This window comes from Pollachius pollachius (genome assembly GCF_949987615.1).
Source record: "Pollachius pollachius genome assembly, chromosome: 1".
NCBI lineage: Eukaryota > Metazoa > Chordata > Actinopteri > Gadiformes > Gadidae > Pollachius > Pollachius pollachius.
Genome location: NC_136934.1, coordinates 22,844,720 through 22,871,368, shown reverse-complemented (window position 1 = coordinate 22,871,368; position 26,649 = coordinate 22,844,720). Strand labels below are relative to the sequence as shown.

Here is a 26,649-nt window from a genome sequence, read left to right as displayed (position 1 = left end):
TACAGGACGGCTCACCGGCTTCATGGTATGTTTTTCTCTTTTCAACATGTACGTCTTGTTTATGTTGGCTTAACAAAGTGAGTGAAAATGATGATACCCTTTATGGATCGACGTGATGGGTTTGTCGTGGCTGCACCCCAAAATATGCTTACTATGGGACAACTTAATAAGAGTTGTCTTTTGAGTCCCAGCGATACGAGGGTTATTCGCGTAGAACTTACATTATACCAAATCTAGTTGGCCAGAACTTATCTGTCATGCTGCATTCTCCAATTGCTTAAAGCAAACCACTGCACCAGCTGCAACCTGTGAGGCTGAACTATTCAATGGAGCTGTGCTGCTGGCCCCTATTTGGTCTGTCCCTGTGGTGGGAAACAGAGAGGAAAACATCAACATTGGATGTACATCTTTTTGAGCCTTTAGGCCCACCAGACATGTTTGGCGGCTATAACAAGTGGATCTGTAAAACCACTAATAACTGTTGCAAATCATCAAAAACAACAACATATCGTCTTTGTAACCTAGAAAACAAAGTGCCACTACTAGGTTAAAAAACCTTAAAGTGTTTTTTCGATAGATTCCCTGTAGAGTGTGGCTAAGTTGTGCTTTGAAGGGTAACAGAGCGCAGTAATCAAGGAACTATGCCCACACAGGTCATTGATTTACTGTTTACTGTGTTTTGGAGGCAGCCAAGCCTCGACACAACGTGACACCCAGCAGTCTTTGCCACAGACTTCCTACAGTAAAAAGCCAGTTAACGCTCTTTGTCCCTCAGTAGTGCTGATGTACATCATTGGACTCTCAACGATCCACATCCAGTACTGCTCCTGCCTTGTGAAAATGAATATTTATAGTCAACCTCAACCATGTACTAATACTGATATTTAAAATAAATTCAACACACAACACACAACTGCTGAAGTGAGCCACCTGTTTCAGCAGGGGGTTCATTATGAAATAAAGAGAAAAAACGTATTTTGTACTGAGAGTTCTAGGAAGGAGGGGGACGTGCTTTCGGCATGGCTACGACACACGGCAATTTTTTAACTAGTACTGTTATGTATGAGCGTTACAACGATGGATGCTGCGAATGATATGCACCCCGCACCTTGGCAACTGTTTTTGTTTATGGTTGTCTAAAAAGCGATGTTGTCCAGTGAAATGCGCCACCATTGTGGCGTTATCCTACAAGTGTCCGAGAAGCTTAACCCTCTCTCAGACGTGGACATTAACGACTGGCCAGACAGAACCCAAAACATCCACACAGCACACACATGCCAGAGGTCCCTGTGGGGACACAGAAGGGCCTATGAAGGGGCCAATGTAGCATTCTGTTTGATGGTTTGATCCTTGGTCTCTTTTGTCCCTTGGCGAGTAGGGCAGTCCAAAGTGACTTCTTCTGCTCTTCCCTGCTGCCCTCTTCTTTGTCCAGACAAACAGGTTCTCTTTTTGTTGACGTGCTGGCCCGCTCGCAGAACACACTCATGTAGCGATGGAGTGGGCTCCCCTCTACGGAGCATTACTGGGATCTTAGGGAAGTATTTAGTAGTGATCGACCGATATATGCGTTTTTTACGTGTATCGTATCGGCCGATATTTCTTTCAGTATTGGCTGATTTTATTTTATTTTTTTTTGGCGTGATTTACAGCCAGATGAACATTTTTTAAATTGAGACATTGTAACATTTGTTATCATCATTGTGTCAATTTTATGATGTAAATTGAGGGAGGCTTAGCCTGGAAATCCAGACCCACATCTAGAAAGCTGTAGGGTCTGGCAACGAGTAATGAAAATGGCCCAACTCGAGGGGCGGCACCAAGCATGCATTTGAAAATATCACTAGATAACACACATTGGATACACTATGACCAATCAGAAGAAAACAAGGGGTGACGTATCTAGACCAATGGAGCTAACCAATAGATAAGACTCTTGCCATATCCGGTCGGTAAAACAGCAACGCTTTTGGCCCGCCTATATTGATACATCGATGTGATTGATTAATATTCTGGGCCAATATACTTGTGTATATTCTGGCCCAGAATATAAACAAGTATATTGCTCGTTCCCAGAGTAAGTCGCTGAATAAATTCAAATTGTGCTCTCGCGAGAACTCTGGATTTCCAGGGTATTATCGGCTCAAGGAAATCGGTATCGGGGTATCGGTTATCGGCTAAGGCTGATGAAAAAAAATCACTATCGCCCCTAAAAAATCTGTATCGGTCGATCCCTAGTATTTAGGACTCATCGTACAATAACATCTGATGTTATCGTACAATAACATCTGATGTTAGATCAGTCCATGCATTGTGGCAAATATTCTGATGCAGTATTGGCAAGAATACTTGAAATAAGAGAGGATTAGGTTTAGGATTTTCTATAGTTCTTATAAATGAAGTTGCATTATTAATGCCTTTTTAAAATAAATTATTTGATTGAGAAGTATGTAACTTAATTCATGAAGAATGAATTAACGACAGACATACAGTATATATCATCAAAATCACCTTTTAGGCCTATAAATGACCATGTATATGTTTTTGATGAGTTAAAAAAAAGACTGTTGCAAAACCAATCGAAAACCTTTAGGCGGCCCTTAATGTTAGGGTGGTGACATGCAGCAGTCGTGTGTGTGCTTGTTAACACTGTCGGGCCGGGGGTTCTGACCCTACCTGTGTACAATGTTTTTTTAGCAAGTCCCTGGAAATCCTTAATTTCGCCGATCTTGTGGACTGAGCACCAATTCAAAGAAACAGGACCAACTAATGTTGCACAGGACATCCATGTTCATGTTTCAAATCTCTCTTTGTTACAAAGCGATTCTCCTATCTCCAGTTTGTTCCCCCCCAGGGGAGAGTGGGGCAGAGCATCACTTCCGGTAAGGCATCATTTCCTGTCTAATGGGAGGGTCGTGGTTATGTTAGTGGCCACTCTCCCCACCGCTCAAACCACAAACTTGCATTTAGACATCCTCAGATGCTTGGTAAGCAGCATGATCTCCGATATTCTGGTATGGCAACTGTTCAACTGTTGCAGAGGAAAAGTTGTTTTTTAATTACAAGGTGAAGGTTTGAGAGTTCTTGGAGTTGTCTGTTGCTTGTCTCCATCCTCCCTGTTTTCGTTAGTGGTTTTCTTTTAGACTTCATGCTTTATATGTGGTGTCATTAAGACAGTCTAAGGTTGCAAGAGGCAGGATAAGTGGAGTGGCTGTCACTCTAGTTTGTTTTGGTTTGACCACAGACAGCATGGAGGCAAAACGGGCAGAACTCATCGTGATCACCTTATCTGTTGCTGCAACGATGCATCATATATTCCGTTGCATCAACAACATCCGAAGCATCAGATGAAAGATTGGAGCATGAGTTGAAGACAAATAGAATAAACGACTTCCTCTCACTAGACAAATAGAAGAAATGTGTCGCAAACGTGTGCGTTACCGGAGAAAGGGAGCACTTTTGCTGTTTAACCTGCATCGACGGCAGGGAAGGATCTGGGAAGGCTGGGACCCTATAATTTTCAGCTAACTGTTGTAAATAATTATAATAAAAAAAACATTTTCTATATATGCGTGCAGCTGTGATAAATATATATTTTTTAATCAGCTTTTAGTGAGTGCTCCGAGAATATCTATCCTGATGGATTTCCATGCCCGCTTCTGTATGAGATGAGGGCATCCCTTCCTGTATTGTTTTGGGGAATCCATATTGAGTGTCAAATCACAGATGTGTGTATGCAACTCTTCTCTTTGGCGAAGAACCTTGAGAGGAAGGGAGCAGAGGGTTGTTTATTTTCAAAATACTGCTACCTTCAGCTCCTTATCCCTTTTTAAGCCTCAAATCCTACTCACAGCACCTTTTTAGATGGAAAATGATAGATTTTGTCTATTGTGTTTTGTGGAGGACATGTAGCTGTCCAACATAGTACTTGTATCAGTGGCCCCGACAAGAGAAGAACAAGAGAAGAAGTGTGTTCTCCTCTTTGACAAGGCCTGGCATCACACCATCTGTACTGGCTGCTGTGGGAGTTGACCACTCTGTAGATGGAAGTGCTTATAAGCAGGCAATGAAATCACACCACGAGTCCATACGATCCGCCAGTACTCTCTGAATGTCGTGTGACCAATGGCAGGACCAAAGTTTGGGCCCTCCCCTTTCAACGCGTCCCGCCCATGGACCTATTAAAGAAAGGACAGCGGACTAAAACATGGCCGCCCATTCATCCCTATGAAACCTGCTCAATGGTGCAGGGCAACATCAAGGAGAGACTTGCTTCCGCATCATGGAGGTCTCAAGCCACGCCCTAGTGCATGACGTGCCGGATGCAGAAATACTAGCATTGTCAGCATTGTAGCATCATAAGTGAGAGGTCTGAGCGAGCACAGTCGCATTGTGTACAGACCATGGAAGTTACTAACCTCCCGATGATTCTCTATATGTGATCTTTAAATTACACTCCTCCTGCCATCTGGGCAACAATTAATATTTAACAATTATTATTATTTTAGATTAGTTTGTCCCTTTTTGACCTTATAAAGAAAAACAGTTTGTATATAAATTTAATTTTTGTATTTCAAAACAAAAATCATAATTACCACTCGAGACTAACACGAGAAGTTAACGGAGCCGTGCACTGAGCCCTCTCGAATGCCTGGCCGAAACAACATTTGTTTCACTACGACTCCTTTCAGCTGCCTACCCCTCCTTCTCCTGCAAACAACGGCTAATAAAACGCTTGAGGAGGCGTTTTGAAAAGAGAAAACTTAAATTTTATTAGTACATGGTATAAAGATAATTATGAGCCTTTGATTGATATCCAGACATTTTTTGAGGAGACACATTCCTGTTGCCCACTTTTATTGGAGTGAACGGCGTAATCTACTTCCGGACCTTCATGAATAGAGGGACCCGTCCACAGCCCCCTCAAACAGCTGCAATACCAGGCTTGGCCGCTGAGCACTGGTGGATTGCGGAAGTATGCACTGCTCCTGGGGGCTTGGTCTCGCCCCCCCGCCCCATGTGAGCCTACCCAGAATCCCTTGCCCCAGGCGTTCCCGTGTCCACATGTCCACTGCAAAGTGAATGGGAGGCGAGGCCAGGCGTTTAGTGTGGGGCTGGACCCTGAGACATGTGGGCCCGCCTCTGTGTTATGTGATATTTCATCGCTCTTCCTCTCCCTCATGTTTGACCCCAGGCGGATTCGCCTTCGTTTACGAAGCCCAGGACATCAGCAATGGGAAAGACTATGCCCTCAAGGTGAGTCGCCAAACCGCGTTCCCCAGCATGCATTAATCATACCATATTAGCTGATATTTTTGACTAACTTCCCAAGTGTATAATGTTGATGGCTAGTGTATTCCTTCACTGACCTTATCATTAATCATTCAGTCCAACTGTAAACTGTTATTCTTTCAGCTGAATTGGATTTGTTCGCTTGTGAATGTTTGTTGTTAATATTCTGATTAATGTTCATATACATAATACAAATGATCGTGTGCCTGTTGTTTTCTCTCATATGACAACAGAGGCTGCTGTCCAATGAGGAAGAGAAGAACAAGGACATCATCCAGGAAGTCTGCTTCATGGTAACCTTTGCTTTCGACTTGCTGATATCAGGTCATCAGCAGCATTAGTATTTTTGCAGTAGCCTTTTCTTTGTGTTCCTTGACGTGTGGTTGTGTAGAAAAAGCTGTCGGGTCACCCCAACGTGGTCCAGTTCTGCTCAGCAGCCTCCATCAGCAAGGAGGAGTCTGACACAGGCCAGGCAGAGTTCCTCATTCTCACCGAGCTCTGCAAAGGTATGCCTCTAGAACCTCCGCCCAGCTAATAAACGTAGAAGCTTTCTAAAAATGTTCAAAAAGTTTTGGAACCATAACCCCAAATAGGACAAATCTTGCTAATTGGATCAACCACACCATTCCAGTACTGCTGTCCGCAGCCCCCGTAAGCCAAGTCACAGCGGTTTTCCATGAGTTGTCCTGTCAGCTTCCTCCCTGTGCAACATTGACTTCCTGTTAAAAGACATCCGACTGGTCAATAACAAAAAAAAGTGTGACTTCCTCTCACTAGAACCAGCGCATAAATGTTCAAAGGGTATTGACCGATGTAGACGATAAATAAAGTAGCAGAGGGGCTCTATCGATCTGCCTGCCTGTCGATCAATTACGGATCTGCAGTATAATTTTGACTTGCTCCTTCAGGTCAGCTGGTGGACTTTGTGAAGCGGGTGGAGCAGCGAGCGGCCATGTCCTGTGACACGGTGCTGAAGATCTTCTACCAGACCTGCCGTGGTGTGCAGCACATGCACAAACAGAAGCCCACTATCATACACAGAGACCTCAAGGTGGGTGACACCCCTGATGGAGTCCTACCGCAGCACGGGGGCTGAACTTGTGCAACCGCCCTGGTCCGGCCGGGTCACCTGCACGCTCTCGCCTTCTGTTTCTCTCGGAGTTCGAGCCCCTTTTAAGCCTCTCCCAAAATAGACTTAGTAACAATGTTTAACGATGGACAGATATTTTTTGCGGAAGGCTTTTCTCAGAGGACGATATGTTAGTGCTTTACTTCCGACCGGTTCCGGCGAGAGTGAAGAGCATCACTTAGGTATTTAATGTGATTCGCTGGAGGCTTTTGAACAACGTGAGGCAGCGTGCATTTGTGAAAATCGATCGCTGCTTGGCTAAGACCAGACGGATATTCATTGCGGATTGTAACCTGATATCTGGATGGTTTGTGGGTTGACCATTCGTTCGCTGATGCGTCGTCTGAAATCATTTATGGGATGGGATGAAATGAATTAAAAACATGGGATGAGATATGGATGGTGTCTGTTCCCACAATGTTGACATGGGTTGGAAAGCGTCACGTTGGACTAGTCCTTTTTGAACCGGTTTCAACCTGTCCCTCTGCTATCGGAGACGGCAGCGAGAGAGAGCTCTTCCTGTGTTTTGAAGCTGATCAAGCATTGTTTGGGGCAGAGGTTGTCATGGCAACAGAGTCCTTTCAACCAAGCCAAAGGAAAGGAGTGAGAAGGAAGATGAGATAGGGGCGGGGGGGGGGGCTGGTTTGTAAACATCCACAGCTTCAGCCTGGCACCGCCTGGGCTGAGTCATCGGCGGTGTGTACGTTTGATTCTACAGCACTGCGTTTGCTCAGGGCCCATTGGGAGCACACTCGTATCAGTTGTGACCATACTCCGACCCTTATGCCCTCAAGCAGGAAGAAACTGGCCAAAGGAAAATAATACAACCTTAAGAAGGGCTCCGTCAGAGAGACTCACCCCCTGAGCATGGCTGTGAATGTAATAGAATGAGAAGTGTGGCTAACTGCAATGGATGCAAATGTTTGGCCCTGCATGTATGGGTGTAAAGTCAACCATGTGATTGGTTGGGAGGTGTTCCCATGACAACACAGCGCTACCCTTTTTAAAGCAGCCAGGATTTTTGTCAACAAATTGTTTGGCCAACAAATTGAAGAGAGGCGTTTGTTGCATTGTTTGTGTGTGTGTGTGTGTGTGTGTGTGTGTGTGTGTGTGTGTGTGTGTGTGTGTGTGTGTTGTTCACAGATCGAGAACTTGTTGATTAGTAACCAGGGCACTGTCAAGCTGTGTGACTTTGGCAGCGCAACCACCCTGGCACATTACCCTGACTACAGCTGGTCAGCACAGAAGAGGTCCATGGTGGAGGACGAGGTACACACACACACACACACACACACACACACACACACACACACACACACACACACACACACACACACACACACACACACACACACACACACACACACACACACACACACACACACACACACACACACACACACACACACACAGACACTTTGAAGAGAAACAAATGGCTGAATGGAATGGTCCACACGGAGAGATCTGTATTGAGATGTTGCAATCACGCTTGTTTACCAAATATTCATATTGTATGTCTCTTTTATGTAAATCCTTCTTATAAGAGAGTTTAGTTTCTACATAAACAGCATATTTCATTGTGATTCTGGGGAAATGTGTCAGGAAGTGTTACCAGGGGCATAGCCAGGAGCTCCGGGCCCCATAAAAGGCCATTTGTAAGGGCCCCTAGATTTGGTGCGCAGCACAATATTGTTTTTGCTATTATATATGTATTAAAAGTATATTCAAATAAATATATTTCTCTACATTTAAACGTCCTATCTGGGACATAGCTGCCTACAGCTGGCACTGCTATATTTATGTTTTTTTAATTTATGTTTACCTTCACTAGTTTCTCCTGTATCCGCAGAGAGAATATCCCAAAAAGACTTATAACATTGAAGAGTACATTTAACTCTATACCCTCACAACAAATATGCTATAGTGACCTATATCGTAAGTGTCAATATAGAATATTACATATAACATATATATATAAATAAATAATAATCCACATTTGCATTTAATTGTGAAGACCTGTTTGCCAAATAACAATGAAGCATGTTAAATACAGTTATTATAGACAGAAACATATTGGCCGTACCTCCTGAATCCTTTTGGGTCTCACCACAGTAATCAGAAGGGTTGGGAGCTTTAATATTAAAGGGGTGTGATTAGCCATTACAAGCCGTGGTAAAAGTCGTTCCTGTGTGTTAGTGACATAACAATTGAGGGTTATGGTTACCCGTCCTAGATGTACCTAGAAGCAACATTTGTTAAAGTCCACTGGGTAGGATGGTAGACTGATCTATCAGCATACATCTAGGTTGATAAGCCACCTTGGGATGTTAATAAAACACAGGAAAAGGTAGATTTCCAAATGGCTTGTTATGGCTTATCAAACTCACAACTGGTGGCATGATGTCACCCCATTTAACATATTGTATGTCTCTTTTAGTGTATGTTAGGATATAAAGCCCAGGGCCCTGTCTAGCTCCCCTTGAAATGTCATCAGCACGCCGCCGATTGTGAACATCCACTTAGGGTTGTGTGGTCGTCCTGGGGTCTAGCCTTTCTGTCTTGGTATTGTCATTACGTTGCTGCCAACCCAACATCTCCATCAAGACACAAACCAGAGGAGGCTGATTGAATTAACAGCTACCAGTCTCCGGAAACTACTTCATAATGCCAATTACTTACACACACACACACACACACACACACAGTCTCACACAGAGCCGTCAATTAACCCTGGTTACCGTCTGTGTCCATGGCAACCCTATTAGATGTTCAGTACTAACTGGAGCCCGACCGATAAAGGATTTTTAAGGCCGATTCGATACAAATATTTGGTGATTTAAAAATCCGATATTCTGATATATCGGCCGATATATATTTAAAAAACAAATTCCAGAAACACGTAAAAAAACATAAACAGATTTCCCTAACATTGATTATTTGTAGTTATTTAGCCCTCACTAAAATAATAAGGTAATGCAGTTTAAAAATAAACTTTATTTTATTGTTTTATTGTCACAACAAAAAAGTCTAAATCAAATTTTATTAAAGTTCTGGTAAATAAAATGTATAAAAAAACAAACTTAGATATGAAACTCAAAGTCCTTTGAACAAAAACAAAACAAAAAAAAGTATACATATATATTTTTTAAAATATTAATTAATCGGCCGATACCGATAGTTTGGAAAATGCCTCATATCGGCTGATAATATCGGCCCGCCAATATGTCGGTCGGGCTCTAGTACTAACCCAGTACCAAGTAATTATTGTTGAATCTCTTTTCTTTCACTGTGTGTCTGGATGTTTGTGTTTGTTTGTGTGTGTGTTTGTGTGTGTGTGTAGATCACAAGGAACACCACTCCAGCCTACAGGACACCAGAGATGATTGATCTGTACTCCAACTTCCCTATCAACGACAAACAGGACATCTGGGTCAGAACCCCTCACTCTCTATTGATCAGTGTCTCCGAAGCCCCCGGACCTCAGACCGCTACCGGGTTGTGCACCTTGGTCCGCCAGGCCGTGCAAACAGATGACCTCAAAAAATATAAATAAAATAATAAAGACGGGTCAACTTCTGTGAAAATGCTTCCAATGGAGGCCTTGTCCAAAGTACAAAGTATTTTGGGAACCCCAGCTATGGACCACGAACAAAATGTAGCATCAACACCATTACTTGCATCATGCTGGTATAGAATGAGAACTGGGTGGGGGAGCTTAATCAAGAGGCAGAGAATTAGTATGTTAGGCCTGGAACTGATTATTAAGAATCCTATTGGGTTCATACAATGAACTGTCAATTAGTGTTCCTTGACATGTGCCAGGCCCATATACAAATACTGCCATGGGTTTGGACCTTGAAGCCAAGCCTACGTCATTTTTCTGAATCCTAGACAACTAAAATGGTGCATCTTATGGTTTCCGGTTTTCTTATTTTGCAGACTGCAATAGTTTCCGGAAACAATCTTATGACGCAGTATTCTCTTAAATTTGGAAAAAGTCAAGCATGATGGTCCCCCTTTAAGAAGCGCGTTCTTTGCTTTCAATTATCTGTCTATAAGGTTGCGTACCAACCCCTCGGCTCCTCTCTCTGCAGGCCCTGGGCTGCATCCTTTACCTGCTCTGCTTCAAGCAGCACCCGTTCGAGGAGGGGGCCAAGCTGCAGATTGTCAACGGCAAATACGCCATTCCTCAGAATGACATCAAGTACACCGTCTACCACGAGCTCATCCGTAAGTAGGCTTGCTCTCATTCTCGCTCTCGCTCTCTCTGTCTCTTGCTTTCTGTCGCTCTCTTAATTAATTTCTCTCGGTTTCGTTGCCCTGTAGTTTGTCCCACTGAATTGCTAACGAGGGCCAGAGGGGTAAAAGAAACATTACAAAATGGCTGGAAAAATGACTTCCATATCATAAATTGGGTATTGTAAGTAACGTCAAATGAGTTCAATCTGACAAGTTGACAGGTTTGACATGATGACTATATGACCTCACACCAGTGTTTCTCACACATTGACGAGACTGTGGCGCACCATAGTCTAATTTCGGCCGCCATAGTTTCAATATCAATAAATAAAAAAAAAAACGAACTCCACATATCTGTGTTACTTTGTTTGGGTCAATCCCAGCAGTCTATTAACGGCAGCTCTATGTATGGCTGGTTCAGACTACATGATTTCTAGGCCTAGAGGATTTTGAAAAGTTGGCGACGAGACAAGGTCTTGTAATGTGACATGCTTGCGATCTGCAACGTTTTCTTTCGTCTGCAATGTTCGCAAACCCCACGACGAAAAGTTTGGCATGCCAGAAATTTGGGGCAATTACATTGACGTAGACATGGTGGGAACCCCGTCACCAGTTCTTTTAGGGGATCCCGTGAACAGCTGGAGCTCACGGGCATTGTTTACTTACTAGTAAAGAACTAACTAGTAAAGTCAAGACTAGTAGAGATGCGCGGTTGGCGGTCATAACCTCGGACACCATGGATAATCCACGGGTTGGGTGGATTGCGTGAAAAAAAGTAATACTTGGAGAAGTTGTAGGCGGGTCGCGGATGAAATAAATAAATTATATGTAGGTTAACATATTGACAAAACAAACGGCAAACTGACAAATTTGACATCTATTTTTCTATAAACTCCCTGCTTCTGAAATGCGCTAACATCTCCGCCCAGCGCTCGTCCGCTGGTTTTCCATAAGCATTCTACTGTGCAATCATCCCTGCTGCGTATGCCCTCAACATAACAGATTGTTGAAATCATGTGCTGGATGCTTTATTCTTTCTATGTAGCTTTAAGTTAATGATCGGGCTATAATATGACCACGCTGGCTATGTAATCGCTGACAACAGGGGACATTCCATAGTGGCCGGACAATTTAGCGTGCCGACAGGCTTTTGTCGGGACGCGGAATATGCAACTCAAAATCGGGACTGTCCCTGCAAAACCGGGGACAGTCGCTCTGGTCACCCTAATGATGATCGGGCGGGTATCAATTGTTGAAAAAAAAATTGCTCCGGGTGGATATTGATATTAGGCAGCGGGTGCGGATGACATTACAGCTCATCCACGCATCTCTACTAACTAGACTTCACTGCACTACGCAGAGGACCGCCATCATAATGTCTCGTATAGGAACTCGGGATCCATTGTTATTTACACTTTGTTGCTGCCCTGTGATCGCATATTGTGAATTGTTAAATCGTGGAGGAATATCTGAGAATTGTCTAGTCTGAACCAGCCGTCAGAGTGTGGGTGTGTGTGTGGGGGGGGGAGTTAGAGAATATTTAGTATGCACAGAATCTATGAATTGAATAGTATTAATAATAATAATAAACTAGTAGTATAAAGGCTCAGCACTGTGTTTTAGTCATTTTTTAAATGCTTTCTGAAAACTCCTCAACCCCATTCAGCATGACCCTTTACATTGTGTCATCAACATTCATATCAGTACCAGCAGTTTGAACGTAATGTGTCGGTAATTGATACGTAATATTTTGGTTCTCAAAATTCACCAGATTGATCCATTTAAATTAAATCTATTCAAAATATTCTCCCGGGGCTGAATGCCCCCGGCCCCCCCTAGAGGATTGCAAGCCCTCCACCATAGTCTACAAAAGTCCTGTGGGACACTATTTCGCCAATTCAGCTGAGACATTCCTTCACGGTAGTTTGATTAATATGTGCTCTGCACGTTGTTGAAACGATAAACAAAATGCATGGTGGGGAACATTTCTCTGACCCCTACCCCAAAACCAGCAACTGCATTTCTTGTATTTGAAAATGTGCAATTTAAGGGTGTTTCATTCAACTACAGGCGGTCTGTAGCATGACCTAGAGGGAAGACCCACTCTCTGTCCTCTCTGTCCCAGGGTCCATGCTCAAGGTCAACCCCGAGGAGCGTCTTTCCATCACAGAGCTGGTCAACCAGCTCCAGGAGATAGCAGCGGCCCGCAACGTCAACGCCCGCTCCCCGATCACAGAGGTGTGTGTGTGTGTGTGTGTGTGACACTATAAAGGGGGCTCTATTCTCCCTCCTGCTGTCCTCAGATGCCTCCGTCTCTTTAAAAAACAGAAAGAGAGAGGGTCATGGAAGGACCCTCTCCTTCCATGACCCTCTCTCTCTTTCTGTTTTGTGATAGAAGTAGATAGATAGCGTAAGGAAGAGAGGCAGAGTGAAGTGGAATGGGTCAAACGTGGTACAACGTTGACATGGATGGATCTGAAATCACGGCAGTTTCGCCTCAGGCCCTGCTTTGGTTTGTCACTGGCTCCTGTCACCCCTCTGTTTATCAGTCCTTGTCATTCTAAAAACTCTGAACATGTTGTGAAACTTTTGAAACTTGAAAATCTGGTTCTGGTCCAGGCGTTCACTCTTGGCATGTAATAGCTCTGAGGGAGGTATACAAAGAGAGAAAGGTGAGAGAGTGAGAGAGAGAGTAATACGAGACAACATAAATAGATACGAGAGAGAGAGAGAGAGAGAGGATCAGAGACATGGAGAGAGACCCTTCTGGAGATGAAGCGAAATAAGTACAATGATGTCCTCATTGCTAATTAAGATATCTTTATCTAAATCAAATCTCACTTCATAAAATGTAGTGGCAGCCGACTTACTATTAAGGGTCCTCGTCTCTATTGTCTCCCTTTTTCCGCTCTGCTCCACCCAAACCCTGCCTGTCTTATATGATGGGCCATTGCTCTCCAGTCTCCATACATTATGGCCCTGATGTGATCAGATGGCTCACAGTACTACCACCACCACTAGCAGTAGGATGAGCGTGGTCAGTCTGCCTCCGTGCACCTAAAGCTGTTCAGATGCTTATCTCTGGACGTTGAGCGGGCGGTCGGTTCCCAGGTGCTGATCTGGGTTTAGAAGGAGTTTCAGCTGTTTCCCTCTCAGCTGCTATGGAGATTAGGCTCCTCCTCTCTCTCTATCTCTCTCTCGCTCTTACTCTCTCCCTCTCTCTCTTTCTCTAACTCTGTATCGCTCTCTCTCACTCTCTGATGAGGGGCATTGTGGCACATCTCTTGCCGACGCAGATGTCCATGCTCGTATGAAGTGGAGAGATAGGCGCTGGTCTGGCTAAAGAGGAAGGGGAGAGAGTGAAGCAGAAGACTGATTTCTGAACCGCCTGCCCAACACCAGAGGAGCTTTGACCGCTTTCTGTTGTTCAACCTTAACCTGGCCTTCTATGCGGAACGTTTTTCTTTTTAATAGAATGCCGAATCTTCCTCTCATCGTTTGCAGGGATGTGAATGTTTTCCTTCCCCTGTCTTCACTGTGTCGGATGACCTCGTCCTACTAAACCCTCCTCCACACGCCCTTCCTTTGGATCAATTAGCCTTGATGGGGCTGAAAATAGCCATGTAATTGTCCTTTAAAAAGGGGGGGTCTAAATATGTTTTTTGACTTAAAACCCCCAAAAAATCTCCTGTCTTTGGGAACCGGGGCGGCCCCCCATCGCTGGAGCGTCTCACCCCCCTTCCCTGGTGCGTCCCCTCCCCCGTTCCCCCCCCTGGAGTGTCTCCCGCCTTATGTTAGCCTGGTTTAGCCGTCCCGTCGCTCCTCATCGCTCTGCATGCCCTGCCGCTCCGCCATGAGCGTGCTGGGTGCATACCACTGCTGGCGGCCGCTGTTTGATGGTTATGAATGTCTGCAGCTGATGGAGCAGAACGGGGGCTTCGGGAACAACGGAGCACCACCACCCACGCAGATCCACAACCTGCAGAACAACGCAGGTAAACCCCCGCCGTGTGTGTGTGTGTGTGTGTGTGTGTGTGTGTGTGTGTGTGCGTGCCGATGAGTTTGTGTGTGTGTGTGCCGATGAGGGTGCGCCGATGAGTTTGTGCGTGCACGCTGATGAGTTTGAGTGTGATGTGTTTTGATCGTTCGTCTGAACCCGTGCAGAGTTGTTGTCAACTCAATCTGAGGAGCCCATATCTGAGGTGCTGTTTGGCAAGGCATTAATCACGTTTCATCGGCTCCTGTGGGCGATTCACCACCAGGTCATTTCTGATTGGGTGTAATGGCCTTCAATGAAATGCCTTGAACACGCACACACACACACGCGCACATGTGTGCACATACACCGCTCACAGGAAGCCACGCAATTAGTAATCTAGTGGGTCCACCACATTCCCAGACTGTACGCACACGCAATTAAATGTAAAGATTTATCTAAGTCTGATAGGTGGCATTGTGGGTAGCCACAGCTCCAAACGATTGGATTTTCTCTGAATAAGATGGCATAAAAGATAAATACTACTACTACTGCTGGTTTAAAAAAAAAAAAAGTTAACCACCAGAAGCAAGCTGGGCAGTGCCTATGGGCGTAGCGTTGGTGTGCGTCATGACACTACAGAGCGACGTGTGTACATAAAGCTAAGCAGCCGCTGGCAGCGGTGCAGGTGGAGTCACAAGCATCGGGTTAAAGCGCTCCCCCAATACGAGCGCTGTTGTAGCTTGTCTTTAGAACCTTTCCACGGTGCCATCTCCAGCGTTTGCCGCATGGTGCTTCCCTAGCTATGTTTGGAAGAACTACAAACTAGTTAACAAACTAGTTCATAATTCGGTCATAATTGATTCAATTTTTTAGACTAAAAAATGAATTGATGAATCGCAAAGGTAGTTGACCTGTCAACTTTGAATGTAAAATTTAGTTGCAGCCCCAGTGCTGAATGGAAGGGTTAATGTACTCCCGAGAGGGGCACATCCCTGTGATCTAAATCAGCGAGCCGTGACAAACGTGTTCTCGTTCATTTAACTGATCATCATCAACCTGTGATTGGCCTCCTGAAATGCATGTCGGGATGGGAATTCATGCAGTTTGTTTTGTTTTGTTTCACCATTTCACACACACACGCTCACACTCACAGACACACTCACGCTCACACTCACACCGCACTAACACACACAGGCAACCACTTGTTGACTAAGGGGATTGCTGCTTGGTTGCGCTGCCATCTGTTGATGGCAGATTGTGTTTATCATTCTCTCATGACTGTTGCACATTGCACTATTAAAAATTCTAAAACAAATGGTATATTATTATCAATAAATTTCCCTTTCCGAAAGTAGGATTTTTCTAAATTGTTATTTGTTATACATTGGGATAAAATAATATCATTTAGGTTTCTTGAATTGTTATTGAAAGTTTTTTCTCGGTAATGCTAGGCGTGTATGATCCTGACCAATCAGCGAGTGGCTTCCTGGACATTCTAAAGGGCGGGACAGAACGCTTCTTGACCAACATCAAAGACACATCCTCTAAGGTCATCCAATCAGTGGCCAGGTGAGTTACAGCGGTGACTCGGCTCCTCCTTCTCTTTCAGTTCAGCCTCTCGCTCCACCATCAAAAGTGTTCTTCCATGTTATTCCACCAAGGAATTCACCGGATTTTGTCTTCAAGAGAAATCCCAAATGTGGCTCATGGCAATGCCAATGACCGTGTCTTGGTCCGTCTAGCTGTTCGCTAACGGACTGCAAGTGTGGTTGCAATGCCATATATGGGCTGTGAATTCCACGTCTTTTTTAAATAAGACCATATGTTCATGGCAAGGCACAGAGTGGCCTTTGTGCTCTGGTCCCCCCCCCCCCTTGTTATATCCCTCCACGGTGGCATCGTTCAGTGTTTCATCTCGGTCATCCATCTGTGCTATTGTTTTGCTTGTTCTTTTCTTGTTTTGTTTTATTTTGTCGTTTGTTGTTCTCTGACCCCCTCCCCCCCCTCTCGCACCCCATCGCTCATGGCCCGTCACCTAGCAACCCAAGGTAAATATGGGTGACTGCTGCGGAGCACCCCGTGTGTGTGTGTGTGTGTTTGTGTGTGTGTGTTCGAGAGTCAATAATACTTCATGTTGTGTCCCATAAGCACCGCTTGTTGGTTCCTAACCGTTGTCGAATCGACCAATCAGTGAACAGACTCACAAGAGGGAATATGTTCCCCACAAACAAATGAACACATTAACCAGAGTGAATGGAAGGGATGAGTTCTAAATGGATCCTGAAGTCTAGACTAGATGTCAATCCCCACCCCCCTTACCGTTTCACCGGCACCCTTCCCTAACCATCACTCATACCATCAGCATCGCCTCATGGATGAACAGCTACAGCAAGAAACCTAGTTCTTTATTTAAAGAAAGAAGGGTTTATCCCTGGATCAATGGAAGTGTCTCCATCGTTGAGTTGTATTGGTTAATGGAGTTTTGGTTAATGGATAGATCGTTTTTCAATTGTATTCACGGTGTCGTTATAGGTGGTTATTAGGCTCGGAAGTCAACGTTGGTCCAACCAAGAGCATCAGTATATTATGAGGGTTAACTTGGGTAGAGTTTGAAGGTATAGACTCAAATTTGATCATGTTTTACATTTGGCATCTCAATGGACTGAATGTTGTCCGTTCAAGGTTACCAGTCGTATACACGAGTCACCCACTTACTGCCTATCTCATGCATTTTGCACGTTTCACTTAACACAAAATGTTAATTTGCAATGCATAACAAGTCCATTAATTGTGTGTGTCCGCTCATGCATTAATTGCGCATTTCACGGAGAGGTGGATTTAACTACTCAACCTAATACAGACTCAAGAACACGGTGAAACAGTTCCTTGCTTCTCCGAACTGTTTGGCATGTGAGTGATCTCGGCTACACTTTTGGGATCAGATCTCTGGGGTTTCATATTACATAAATCCTTTAATATCTCACATCTCTGTAATGTCTGCACCACTACACAATGTAAACACACAACAGCTTAAGCAATCAGTCATTCAGTAGTCAATTCTATAATCCGCTGGAACAAGGGATTCAATCACATATCGGGCCTGTTTGAGCCTCGGGTGTTGAATCAGCCTCCCTGAGATCCAATCCCAGATCCGATGGCGAGTGTGACCGAGGCCTTTGAATCGATTCCCTGTGTGTGTCTGTTAGTTCTGCTGGTTCTAGACCCCCCTCCGGCCTGCTAAGCTCTATTCATCAGGTTATTTACAGCTGTTGTTGTGTCTATTTGCTTCCCAGCTACGCCAAAGGAGACCTGGACATATCCTACATCACCTCCAGAATAGCAGGTAGGACTCCATCAGGGGTGAATGATAATAATGAGGGATGATTCAATATGATAGCTGATCCCAGTTCCAGTGTCAAAGAGCTTCACAGGCCACATTATACAACATCCCATAACCCCAATCCCTCTAAAGCACAAGGAGAAACTCCTCGAAAGCCAGAGGAAGAAACCTTGAGATGGAACAACGAAAAGCAATTGGTGCTTTCATGGGTATCATAACAAGCAACACAGAGTTCAAATGAATGTTAGGTTATATTATGTATGTTAGCATTTTCCTGTCTTGCAGAAAAGTTGTTAGATTCCAAATTTGTCATTGTGCGTCCAGAAGGAGAGTCCCCTAGGTTAGCATTTGCTTTCCATTAGCAGCTTACATTGACTTGCATGGTTAGAGTAGCCTAACTCCTGTTGATATTGGGGGAATACACTTGTATTTGCTTTCCAAAGATGTCCAGTGTGTTCCCAATAGTCACTGATTCCAAAATGAGTGTCAGTCACAACACGTCCAGATTGTAGACAGATAATGCGGAAGTATTTTCGGCACTGTGATTATGAGGCTAGCTATGATGCGCCGCTCGCGTCACAGGTCATTGTTTGGAAAGTAATTAAAAGTGTATTCCCCTCTTAGGAGCTAGGCTGTGAGGTCTTCCCAGGTCCAGAATGGACCTGGGAAACTCACAGAAATCTCTTGCGATCAGCATTAGCCTTGCTCCACCGATAGTGTGTGTTCAATCACAGAGGTGTGTGTGTGTGTGTGTGTGTGTATGTATGTGTGTGTGTGTGCAGTCATGTCGTTCCCGGCCGAGGGCGTGGAGTCGGCCATCAAGAACAACATTGAGGAGGTGCGCCTGTTCCTGGACTCGCGTCACGCCGGTCACTACGCCGTCTACAACCTCTCCAAGCGCTCCTACCGCTCAGCCCGCTTCCACAACAGGGTGCGTGTCTGTGTGTGTGTGTGTCAGCATTTTAGGCTAAAAAAAAATCATGATTTCATCATTTATGAAGGGGGACGTGTGTGTCTAGATCCCTGCTTTTCGTGCTAGGTAATAGGTAGATATTTGATAGTTTACAAAGTTTGTGTGTGTGCGCAGGTGTCGGAGTGTAACTGGCAGGTGCGGCGAGCCCCCAACCTGCGCAGTCTTTACAGTGTGTGTAAGAACATGCACCTGTGGCTCAAGCAGGACCAGAGGAACATCTGCATCGTGCACTGCCTGGTGGGTGCCCTACTCCTCTCCTAACTAACGTACTGATCCAGGGACTTTACTGCTGAACCACACTGTCTGGTGGGTGCCCTACCCCTCTCCTAACTAACGTACTGATCCAGGGACTTTACTGCTGAACCACACTGTCTGGTGGGTGCCCTACCCCTCTCCTAACTAACGTACTGATCCAGGGATATATCCTTACTGCTGAACCCCACTGCTGTTCTGCTCACGGTTCCACTCAAACACTCTGATTTGGGATCTTTACTTTGGGTAATCACTGTCATCCGTTCATTTGGTTGACCTCACTTAACTCGTCAAACTATAAATGCACTACTCATATACTTTATATGGTACTATAAGGTAGTTGTGGGAGTGTGTGGATGATTGCTGGTTCAGGCAGCCTCACCTGGCCGAGTCATTTGGACTCTGGGGCTGGGTTAGGCTGCACGCCTTGTTGCACATTGAGTTATCAGTGTGCACAAGAGGAGTGTCTGGATGAGCCCAATTAAAGTCAGTACTAAACTGTACTACTGTTTAGGGCTTGGTGATATATCGATATTTGAAATATATCAATATTTTTTCAAACGAGATATGGAACGAGACGCTATCGTCAACATCGATATAGTTTAATTTGCGTTGAAAGTACATCATATTTTATCCAAACAACAGCAGTTTCGAACCGCGACTGCCGCCTGCTATTAACTCTCTTAACTCTGCTTATCTCTCTCCCGCTCTGCCTCTGGCTCACACACACACGGCCCCCCTTCCACTCACGTCACTTTTTTAAATTCCCTACGGCGCGAAACATGGAGTCCGCCGGCAAACGCGGCGCAGAGGAGTTTGTATGTAACCAGAAGAGAAATGGCTCCATAGTTTTGAAATGTTTTGGGTACAAGGTGTCTGACGAATGACAGAATCCGTTTTTTTGTAGAGAGTGCTTCAAATCTGTCGCAACTATAGGGTGGAGTACGACCAACCTCTTCCATCACTTGCAGCAGCACAACGAGCTAAAAAATGTGTGCAGTGACCCAAAATCTTAAACTGTCTCGAGATTAATTATTTTTTATTCAGATAAAGGCAGTATAGCAATTGTCCCAAAATGATTCCAGACTCCCGGACACCGGAGTGTCCGGCAGGTGTCCGCTCCGGCGGAGCTCAGCCCCGGCGGGTGTCTCTCCATGTTGCGACTCTGCTTCAGATTGATGAGGAAGTGGAGGAACCAGAGACCGTCGGGAGATATATTAATAATATAATTATTATTAATATATAATAAGATTCATAATAGTCCGGAGGCGCACACAGATTTTGGCCGTGATATTATATATTATATTGTAATGTTCTCAAATACGAGGCGGAGGCAGTGTCTAGTCCACGGTTTATTCAACCATCAAACTGTATTCAATTCCGAACGGTAGGAATAGTAGCGGTAAATCCAAATGGTAGGTAGGTATTCTATAGTTATAACGGTAACTCCCCTCTTCCCCCCATCAGCAAGGCAGGTTAACGAGCAGCGACTCAGGCAGGCTGGAAATGAGAGCACAGCGGCACCACCGATGTAGAATGACGAGTTGGAGCGCGGCAACGGCAACTATGTTATTGCGTCAACAAATATAAATATTTATCTTATATTGATATTCTGCTTGAAGATATCGAGATATGACTTTTGGTCCATATCGCCCAGCCCTACTACTGGTCTAGACCAGAACTCGTTTTCATGATCCCTCTGTTAAAACGGTGTAGTCCACTACTCAAACTAAAGAAGTCCAAGGCCACAGTCCACATTTCTGTCTGCTTTGTGTTTTGAAATCATCCATGCATGCCCACGTGTGTTTCTTGTTGAGAATGAGTCTGAAGACTGAGAAAAGGCCAGTCCTGTATCGAAAGACGAACTCCAGTACCAGTGTTTCCCCTAGGATGGAGTTGCAGCAGCGGAGGTGAAATGTTTTTTTTTTCCGCTCGCACATTTGTTTTGTGCGCTCGCAAAGCGCGCCCTGCCGGGAGGTTTCTATGTGTCTGCCGGCACCAGAAGGGCTCTTGAGGCCTAAGTACATACAGTACATTTGTGCACAGTAATGAGCAGGGGAAATATGGAGAGATTGAACATAATACAAGTATAATCTTTAAAACAATTATTGACATTTATTTCACAAAAAATATATAATATCAACAATCAAACAAACAGAAACCAAACACAAAAATAATGCCTTAGTGGTGGCACAGTTGGCATCCTGCCTTAGAGCATTTTATCTTTTGAGGGGTCTGAAAGAAAAGCTCTAAGACTCTCTCAAAAGGGAACTCCCTTGTTGGGTGGCCATTGATGCTCAAGCACATACAAGTTGCAAGATGTTCCCCATGTAAGCGATTTCTCAAGTCAGTCTTCACCTGTAAATAAAGAAATAATATTCAAAGGACAAGTGGATGTGGGGCCCATGGGGGTGAGATTTGAATAAAGTCAAATAATTATATTACTTGCTTTAGTATCCTACCCTGTTCATTGTCGAGAAATCCCTTTCACAGTATACGCTTGAAACTGGGATGGTAAGGCCAATGGCTGCCAGCTTGCTCAGTGATGGGTAGAGCTGCCCCCATTCTCCCACCTCTGACGCCAGGCCCTGCATCAGGTGCTGCTGATCCATGTCCTGAAACACATTAAACACGACATGAAACTGATGAACAAAGAGACATATTAAACATAATAAGACATGTCGTTCAAAATTATTTTAAAGGGAACATATTATACCACCAGGTGTGTATGTAATTAGCCTTACAAGCCGTTTCGAAAATCTGCCCCATATGACACCACTAGTTGGCGTGTCCACCTAGATCTGTGCTGGATAGATGAGCAATGTTAACTTCAGTCCACTGGGTAGGCTGGTAGACTGATCTATCCAGCACAGATCTAGGTGGACCCGCCCATTAGTTATGGCGCTCGGTGCTGTAGCGGCAGCCGTTCTTGCTCTAATTGGCCCTGCTCTTTCTGGTCCTCCTGGTGCAGCAACAGCTGCACTTTGCTCCTGGCCTGCTTTCCTTCACTTCCTCTGCTCTGGCCTCCACTCACATCTGAGCTTCCCTGCCTCACAGCCGGTCCTGTCTTGTAGGAGATACCGTCAACAATATTGTATTTGTAAAACCACTTAAAAACTTGGTATCTCCAAAAGATTGTGTATCAATTTGCTACTTTCAAAACATTGCTGCCAGACAGCAGAGACCTACCTCCCCTCCCCCCTAACTTCACCCAACTAACCTCCTCATCCCCATGGTCATCCCTCTTTATCTTTTAAATCAGTCAGTCTTTTAAACTCATCTGAAAATTCAAACATGTGATTTGACAAACAAGCTATTAGTTTTTGTAACCCATAACCACTGGGTGACCAATTAAATCCACTGGGTGTTTAGTTTACGCATACACTTATTCTTCCAATTATTCATTCTTAACTGTCCTTTTTCCAGAATTAACTTGCATCACCACACTGTTGTATTATCAAACAGTGTTAATTTACTTAAATGTAATGACATTTTCAATGATAAAACATACCTTTATGACGTTTCTTAAAGGGAATCCTATCCAAATATGTACTCTGTGAGGGAATCTGTCAGTTGTCTTGGAGATTGACAGCTTTTCACGCCAATTTCATAGTGTTGATCAGCAGAGAAATAGTCTGCCAAAGACGTAGACGTCCCTTAGCAACCGAAGACGCTGGGGTTGAAAAGTAACCGGACTTGCGTAGTGATACCAAAGACATCATTAGAGGCAAAAATCCTTTGTTTTCCTTGACAGCGGTCAATTATACTTAGCAACGGTGAATTATCAAATATAATTCACCCAACGGTGGAAGTTGTGAAGGGCCTATGCAAGTGAATGGTGCGTTCCACGGCATTGAGAAGAGCCGTGTAATAATGTGCGATACTCACGTGAAGTTGCAGGACGGTTTTCCCTTTGGCGAATGATAATCCTGAATCCGTGATGAGCATTGCTTGCTTCATTGTTGTCATCTACCCGGTGCTTGTTGTTATAATCGTTGTGCTGACATTATCACGTAAGCGCAGTTTCTCGTTGATATGCTTTACTCACAGGTGTTTGAATTGACCTGGATATGAAGCGTCCGTAGCGCACAATAATATACGTTTATAAAGAGAGGACGGAGCTTTACGCTCCTCTCCTCCTCTCCGTTTATATGCTTTACTCAGTGTGTGAATTTACCTGGATATGAAGCGTCCGTAGCGCAAAATAATATAACATTCCTTTTTTCCTCTTGTTAAAAAAGAAATATATATATTCAGCAGTGGCGGTCATATTTCATGAATGCATATAGGGGAAACACTGCCGGTACCTCCCGTTGCGTTTGACAGCGTTGATGGGACCGTAACCCTCTCGGGCCCCAGGGCCTCCAGAATAACGCGGCCCCCTCTGTCCTGCAGGATGGCCGGGCAGCCTCGGCCGTAGCCGTGTGCTCCTTCCTGTGCTTCTGCCGGCTGTTCAGCACCGCCGAGGCCGCCGTCTACATGTTCTCCATGAAGCGCTGCCCGCCCGGCATCTCTGCCTCGCACAAGAGGTACACACACACACACACACGCACACATGCACGAGGTACATACCACTCACACAAGAGGTACGCGCACACACACACATAGAGATACACAAAGAGATACAGGCACACACTCGTACGTTAAATAGCGTGTTTTTCAGCGTGTAAGTCAAATGATCCTCTTGATGCTTGCAGCCAGTAGGCATGAACTTTATTCACTCAATCACCAAAGTCCAGCCACACCTGTCCACTAATGACCTTTCTATCGTACTGTGCATTCACTTCACTGCACTATGTGGAGGCTATATCTGGTGTTTAATCTGTGTTCAGTTCAGTACACTGTAGGCTCACATTATTTTCACTTGGATTACCACACTTTGTCTCCATTTAGTCCTAAGAAAGTAGCGTATGGATCCATTCTTCCGCCTTTTACGACAGTGTGTTCAATGGGCATTGGATGTGTGTTATTGTAGGCCTACATCTGTTATTCGTGACATTTAGTGTGGTGGTTTTACCAATGGGCAATATTAATTGACCTTACAAAATCAATACAGACGAAGGTCTGTTCTGTTCACCTGAATGTGGTCACGTTCTACTGGGCTACTGCATGGCATATACCTATACATTACACTCTTTGTCCACTAGGTGTAATCTAAATACTGTAATAGAAATAGAAAATCCACATTCACTCCGGTAGCAGTCTAATATATTGAGGTGAAAATTATTTGAGCTTACAGTGTATTACTGAATTACACATGGATGGAACACCCGATGCACCCTCCTAGTGTAGTGAAGTGAATTCACAGCGCATACTATAGAAAGATCATTAGTGGACTGGTGTGGTCTGACTGGTTATTTGTACTTACTGGCTGCGAGAATCAAGAGGAGGACCTCATTTGACTGTAACCAAAACATGCTATTGAACATGTTCTTTAACGTGTTAATACCGTGTTAACACGGTTGTAGAGTTGAGGAAAAGCAGCGTAAAAGACAGCTCTTTGAACAATTACAACACATTTTTTATGTAGACTCTAAGGAATGCAGGTCTTCAAAGTTTTGACCCTTTGACCCTTACACAAGGTACACACACACAATGCATGCATGCACGCGCACACACTCTCACAGGCGGTACACATGCACAAGCATGCAAGCACAAACTCACACAAGGAGTACAGACATACACACACACACACATTCACACAAGCGGTACACACGTAAACACAAACACACACATTCACACAAGAGGTACACACACACGTACACCCTAATGAATATACATGCACTATTCTTTAGTGTCACTTGTCAGGGGTCGCTGTGTTGTGTTTCACGGGCTACTCCGCCCCTGGCCTGGTCCCTGATCCGTTGTTGGGTGTGCTTCCGCGATGACCTGCAGGTACATCGAGTACATGTGCGACATGATGGCGGAGGAGCCCATCACGCCCCACAGCAAGCCCATAGTAATCCACTCCATCACCATGACGCCTGTGCCCCTCTTCAACAAGCAGCGCAATGGCTGCCGACCCTTCTGTGAGGTGTACGTGGGGGACCAGCGGGTCCTCACCACCTCGCAAGAGTACGACCGCATGAGGTGAGGCTACGCACGCACACAACCCTTCTACAGCCATGGCAACACGCGCACGGTTCAGCACGTGAAGCTGTACACACCCTGAAACTCCCTTGGCCTCATCTTCCTCTGTCTCCCTGTCCCTCTCTCTCCCCTCTCCCAAATTCAAAAGATTTTTTTATTGCCATTGGAAACTCGCATTTAGAAATCTGCAGCACATAGATAGGAGACAAATGTTAAGATGGAAAAAGAGTAAATAAATATCACATAAAATGTATACAGTGAAAAAGGGCTTGACTCATACTTTAGTATCACAGTAATGTGTTTCCATTGTGATCCAGGTTGTCTGTAGAAATGTTTATGATGAATTTGCAGGGATTACAAGAGCGAGGACGGTTGTGCAGAGATCCCCCTTAATGTGACGGTCCAGGGAGATGTCCTGGTGGTCATCTACCACGCCCGGTCCACACTGGGAGGACGTCTGCAGGCTAAGGTACACAAACACGAACGCACAAGCAGGAGAAAACACACACACACACACATGCAGGCATGCAAATCATTAGACATGATGACCCACTGTGAGCGGTGTGCACAAACTGCGAGTCCACACCAATGGGGAGGACGATAACAGACCATATATGGCCTGGTTGTGACTGTCGGTGATGTTTACTAATGGAGCATCACGGCCACTATAAATTCAAATTAGAGATGCTAGCACACTGCCCCAACCAAACGCCTTGCCAAAAGTGTGCCATTGCTAACCTTTCAAATCGTTGTTTTCATGCAATATGCATTCTATACATTCTACATGCTATAGCTGGGTGTTGGTGTATAGTGTTGGGGCGGTGTGGCCTTAAATCCCACACAGACACGTGGAGCTCTGTAACCTGCAGTCCACACACTGGTCGATGGCAGGGATCAGAGAACCAAAGATGAGATTCATGGTTGTCGTTTTTTTTCGGCGGATGCCGTTGTTTTTCTTCAGATGGCGTCAATGAAGATGTTTCAGATCCAGTTTCACACCGGTTTCGTTCCCAGGAACGCCACCACTGTCAAGTTTGCCAAGTAAGAGCTCAAACTGCCCGGTTGCAAGAACTTGAGTGACTATGGTAACGTGAACCAATGGACACTTTCTCAACGCTGTGTGGCTGTGTGTGGTTATGTGTGTGTGCAGGTACGACCTGGACGCGTGTGACATCCAGGAGAAGTACCCGGACCTGTTCCAGGTGCAGCTGGACATCGAGGTGGAGGCCCGGGACCAGCCCAGCAGCAAGCCCCCCCCGTGGGACAGCTTCCAGACCAAGGGACTCAACCCCAAGATCCTCTTCTCCTCCCGCGACGAGCAGCAGGAGATCCTCAGCAAGTTTGGTAGGACGACCCAC

General features: G+C 44.9%; 1 protein-coding gene across 1 annotated transcript in view; it reads left to right on the top strand.

Annotated features, from left to right (window-relative positions):
- The window catches only part of gak (cyclin G associated kinase), a 37,442-nt gene that overhangs the window by 776 nt on the left and 10,017 nt on the right, over positions 1 to 26,649 (top strand). The window contains 18 exon segments of the mRNA XM_079742382.1: positions 5,192 to 5,253; positions 5,523 to 5,582; positions 5,681 to 5,795; positions 6,198 to 6,340; positions 7,562 to 7,687; positions 9,759 to 9,848; positions 10,513 to 10,648; positions 12,783 to 12,895; positions 14,574 to 14,652; positions 16,088 to 16,205; positions 17,930 to 17,979; positions 18,759 to 18,907; positions 19,064 to 19,186; positions 23,597 to 23,730; positions 25,097 to 25,291; positions 25,643 to 25,760; positions 26,253 to 26,332; positions 26,442 to 26,635. Of these exon segments, the coding sequence (XP_079598508.1) occupies positions 5,192 to 5,253; positions 5,523 to 5,582; positions 5,681 to 5,795; positions 6,198 to 6,340; positions 7,562 to 7,687; positions 9,759 to 9,848; positions 10,513 to 10,648; positions 12,783 to 12,895; positions 14,574 to 14,652; positions 16,088 to 16,205; positions 17,930 to 17,979; positions 18,759 to 18,907; positions 19,064 to 19,186; positions 23,597 to 23,730; positions 25,097 to 25,291; positions 25,643 to 25,760; positions 26,253 to 26,332; positions 26,442 to 26,635 (2,085 nt within the window).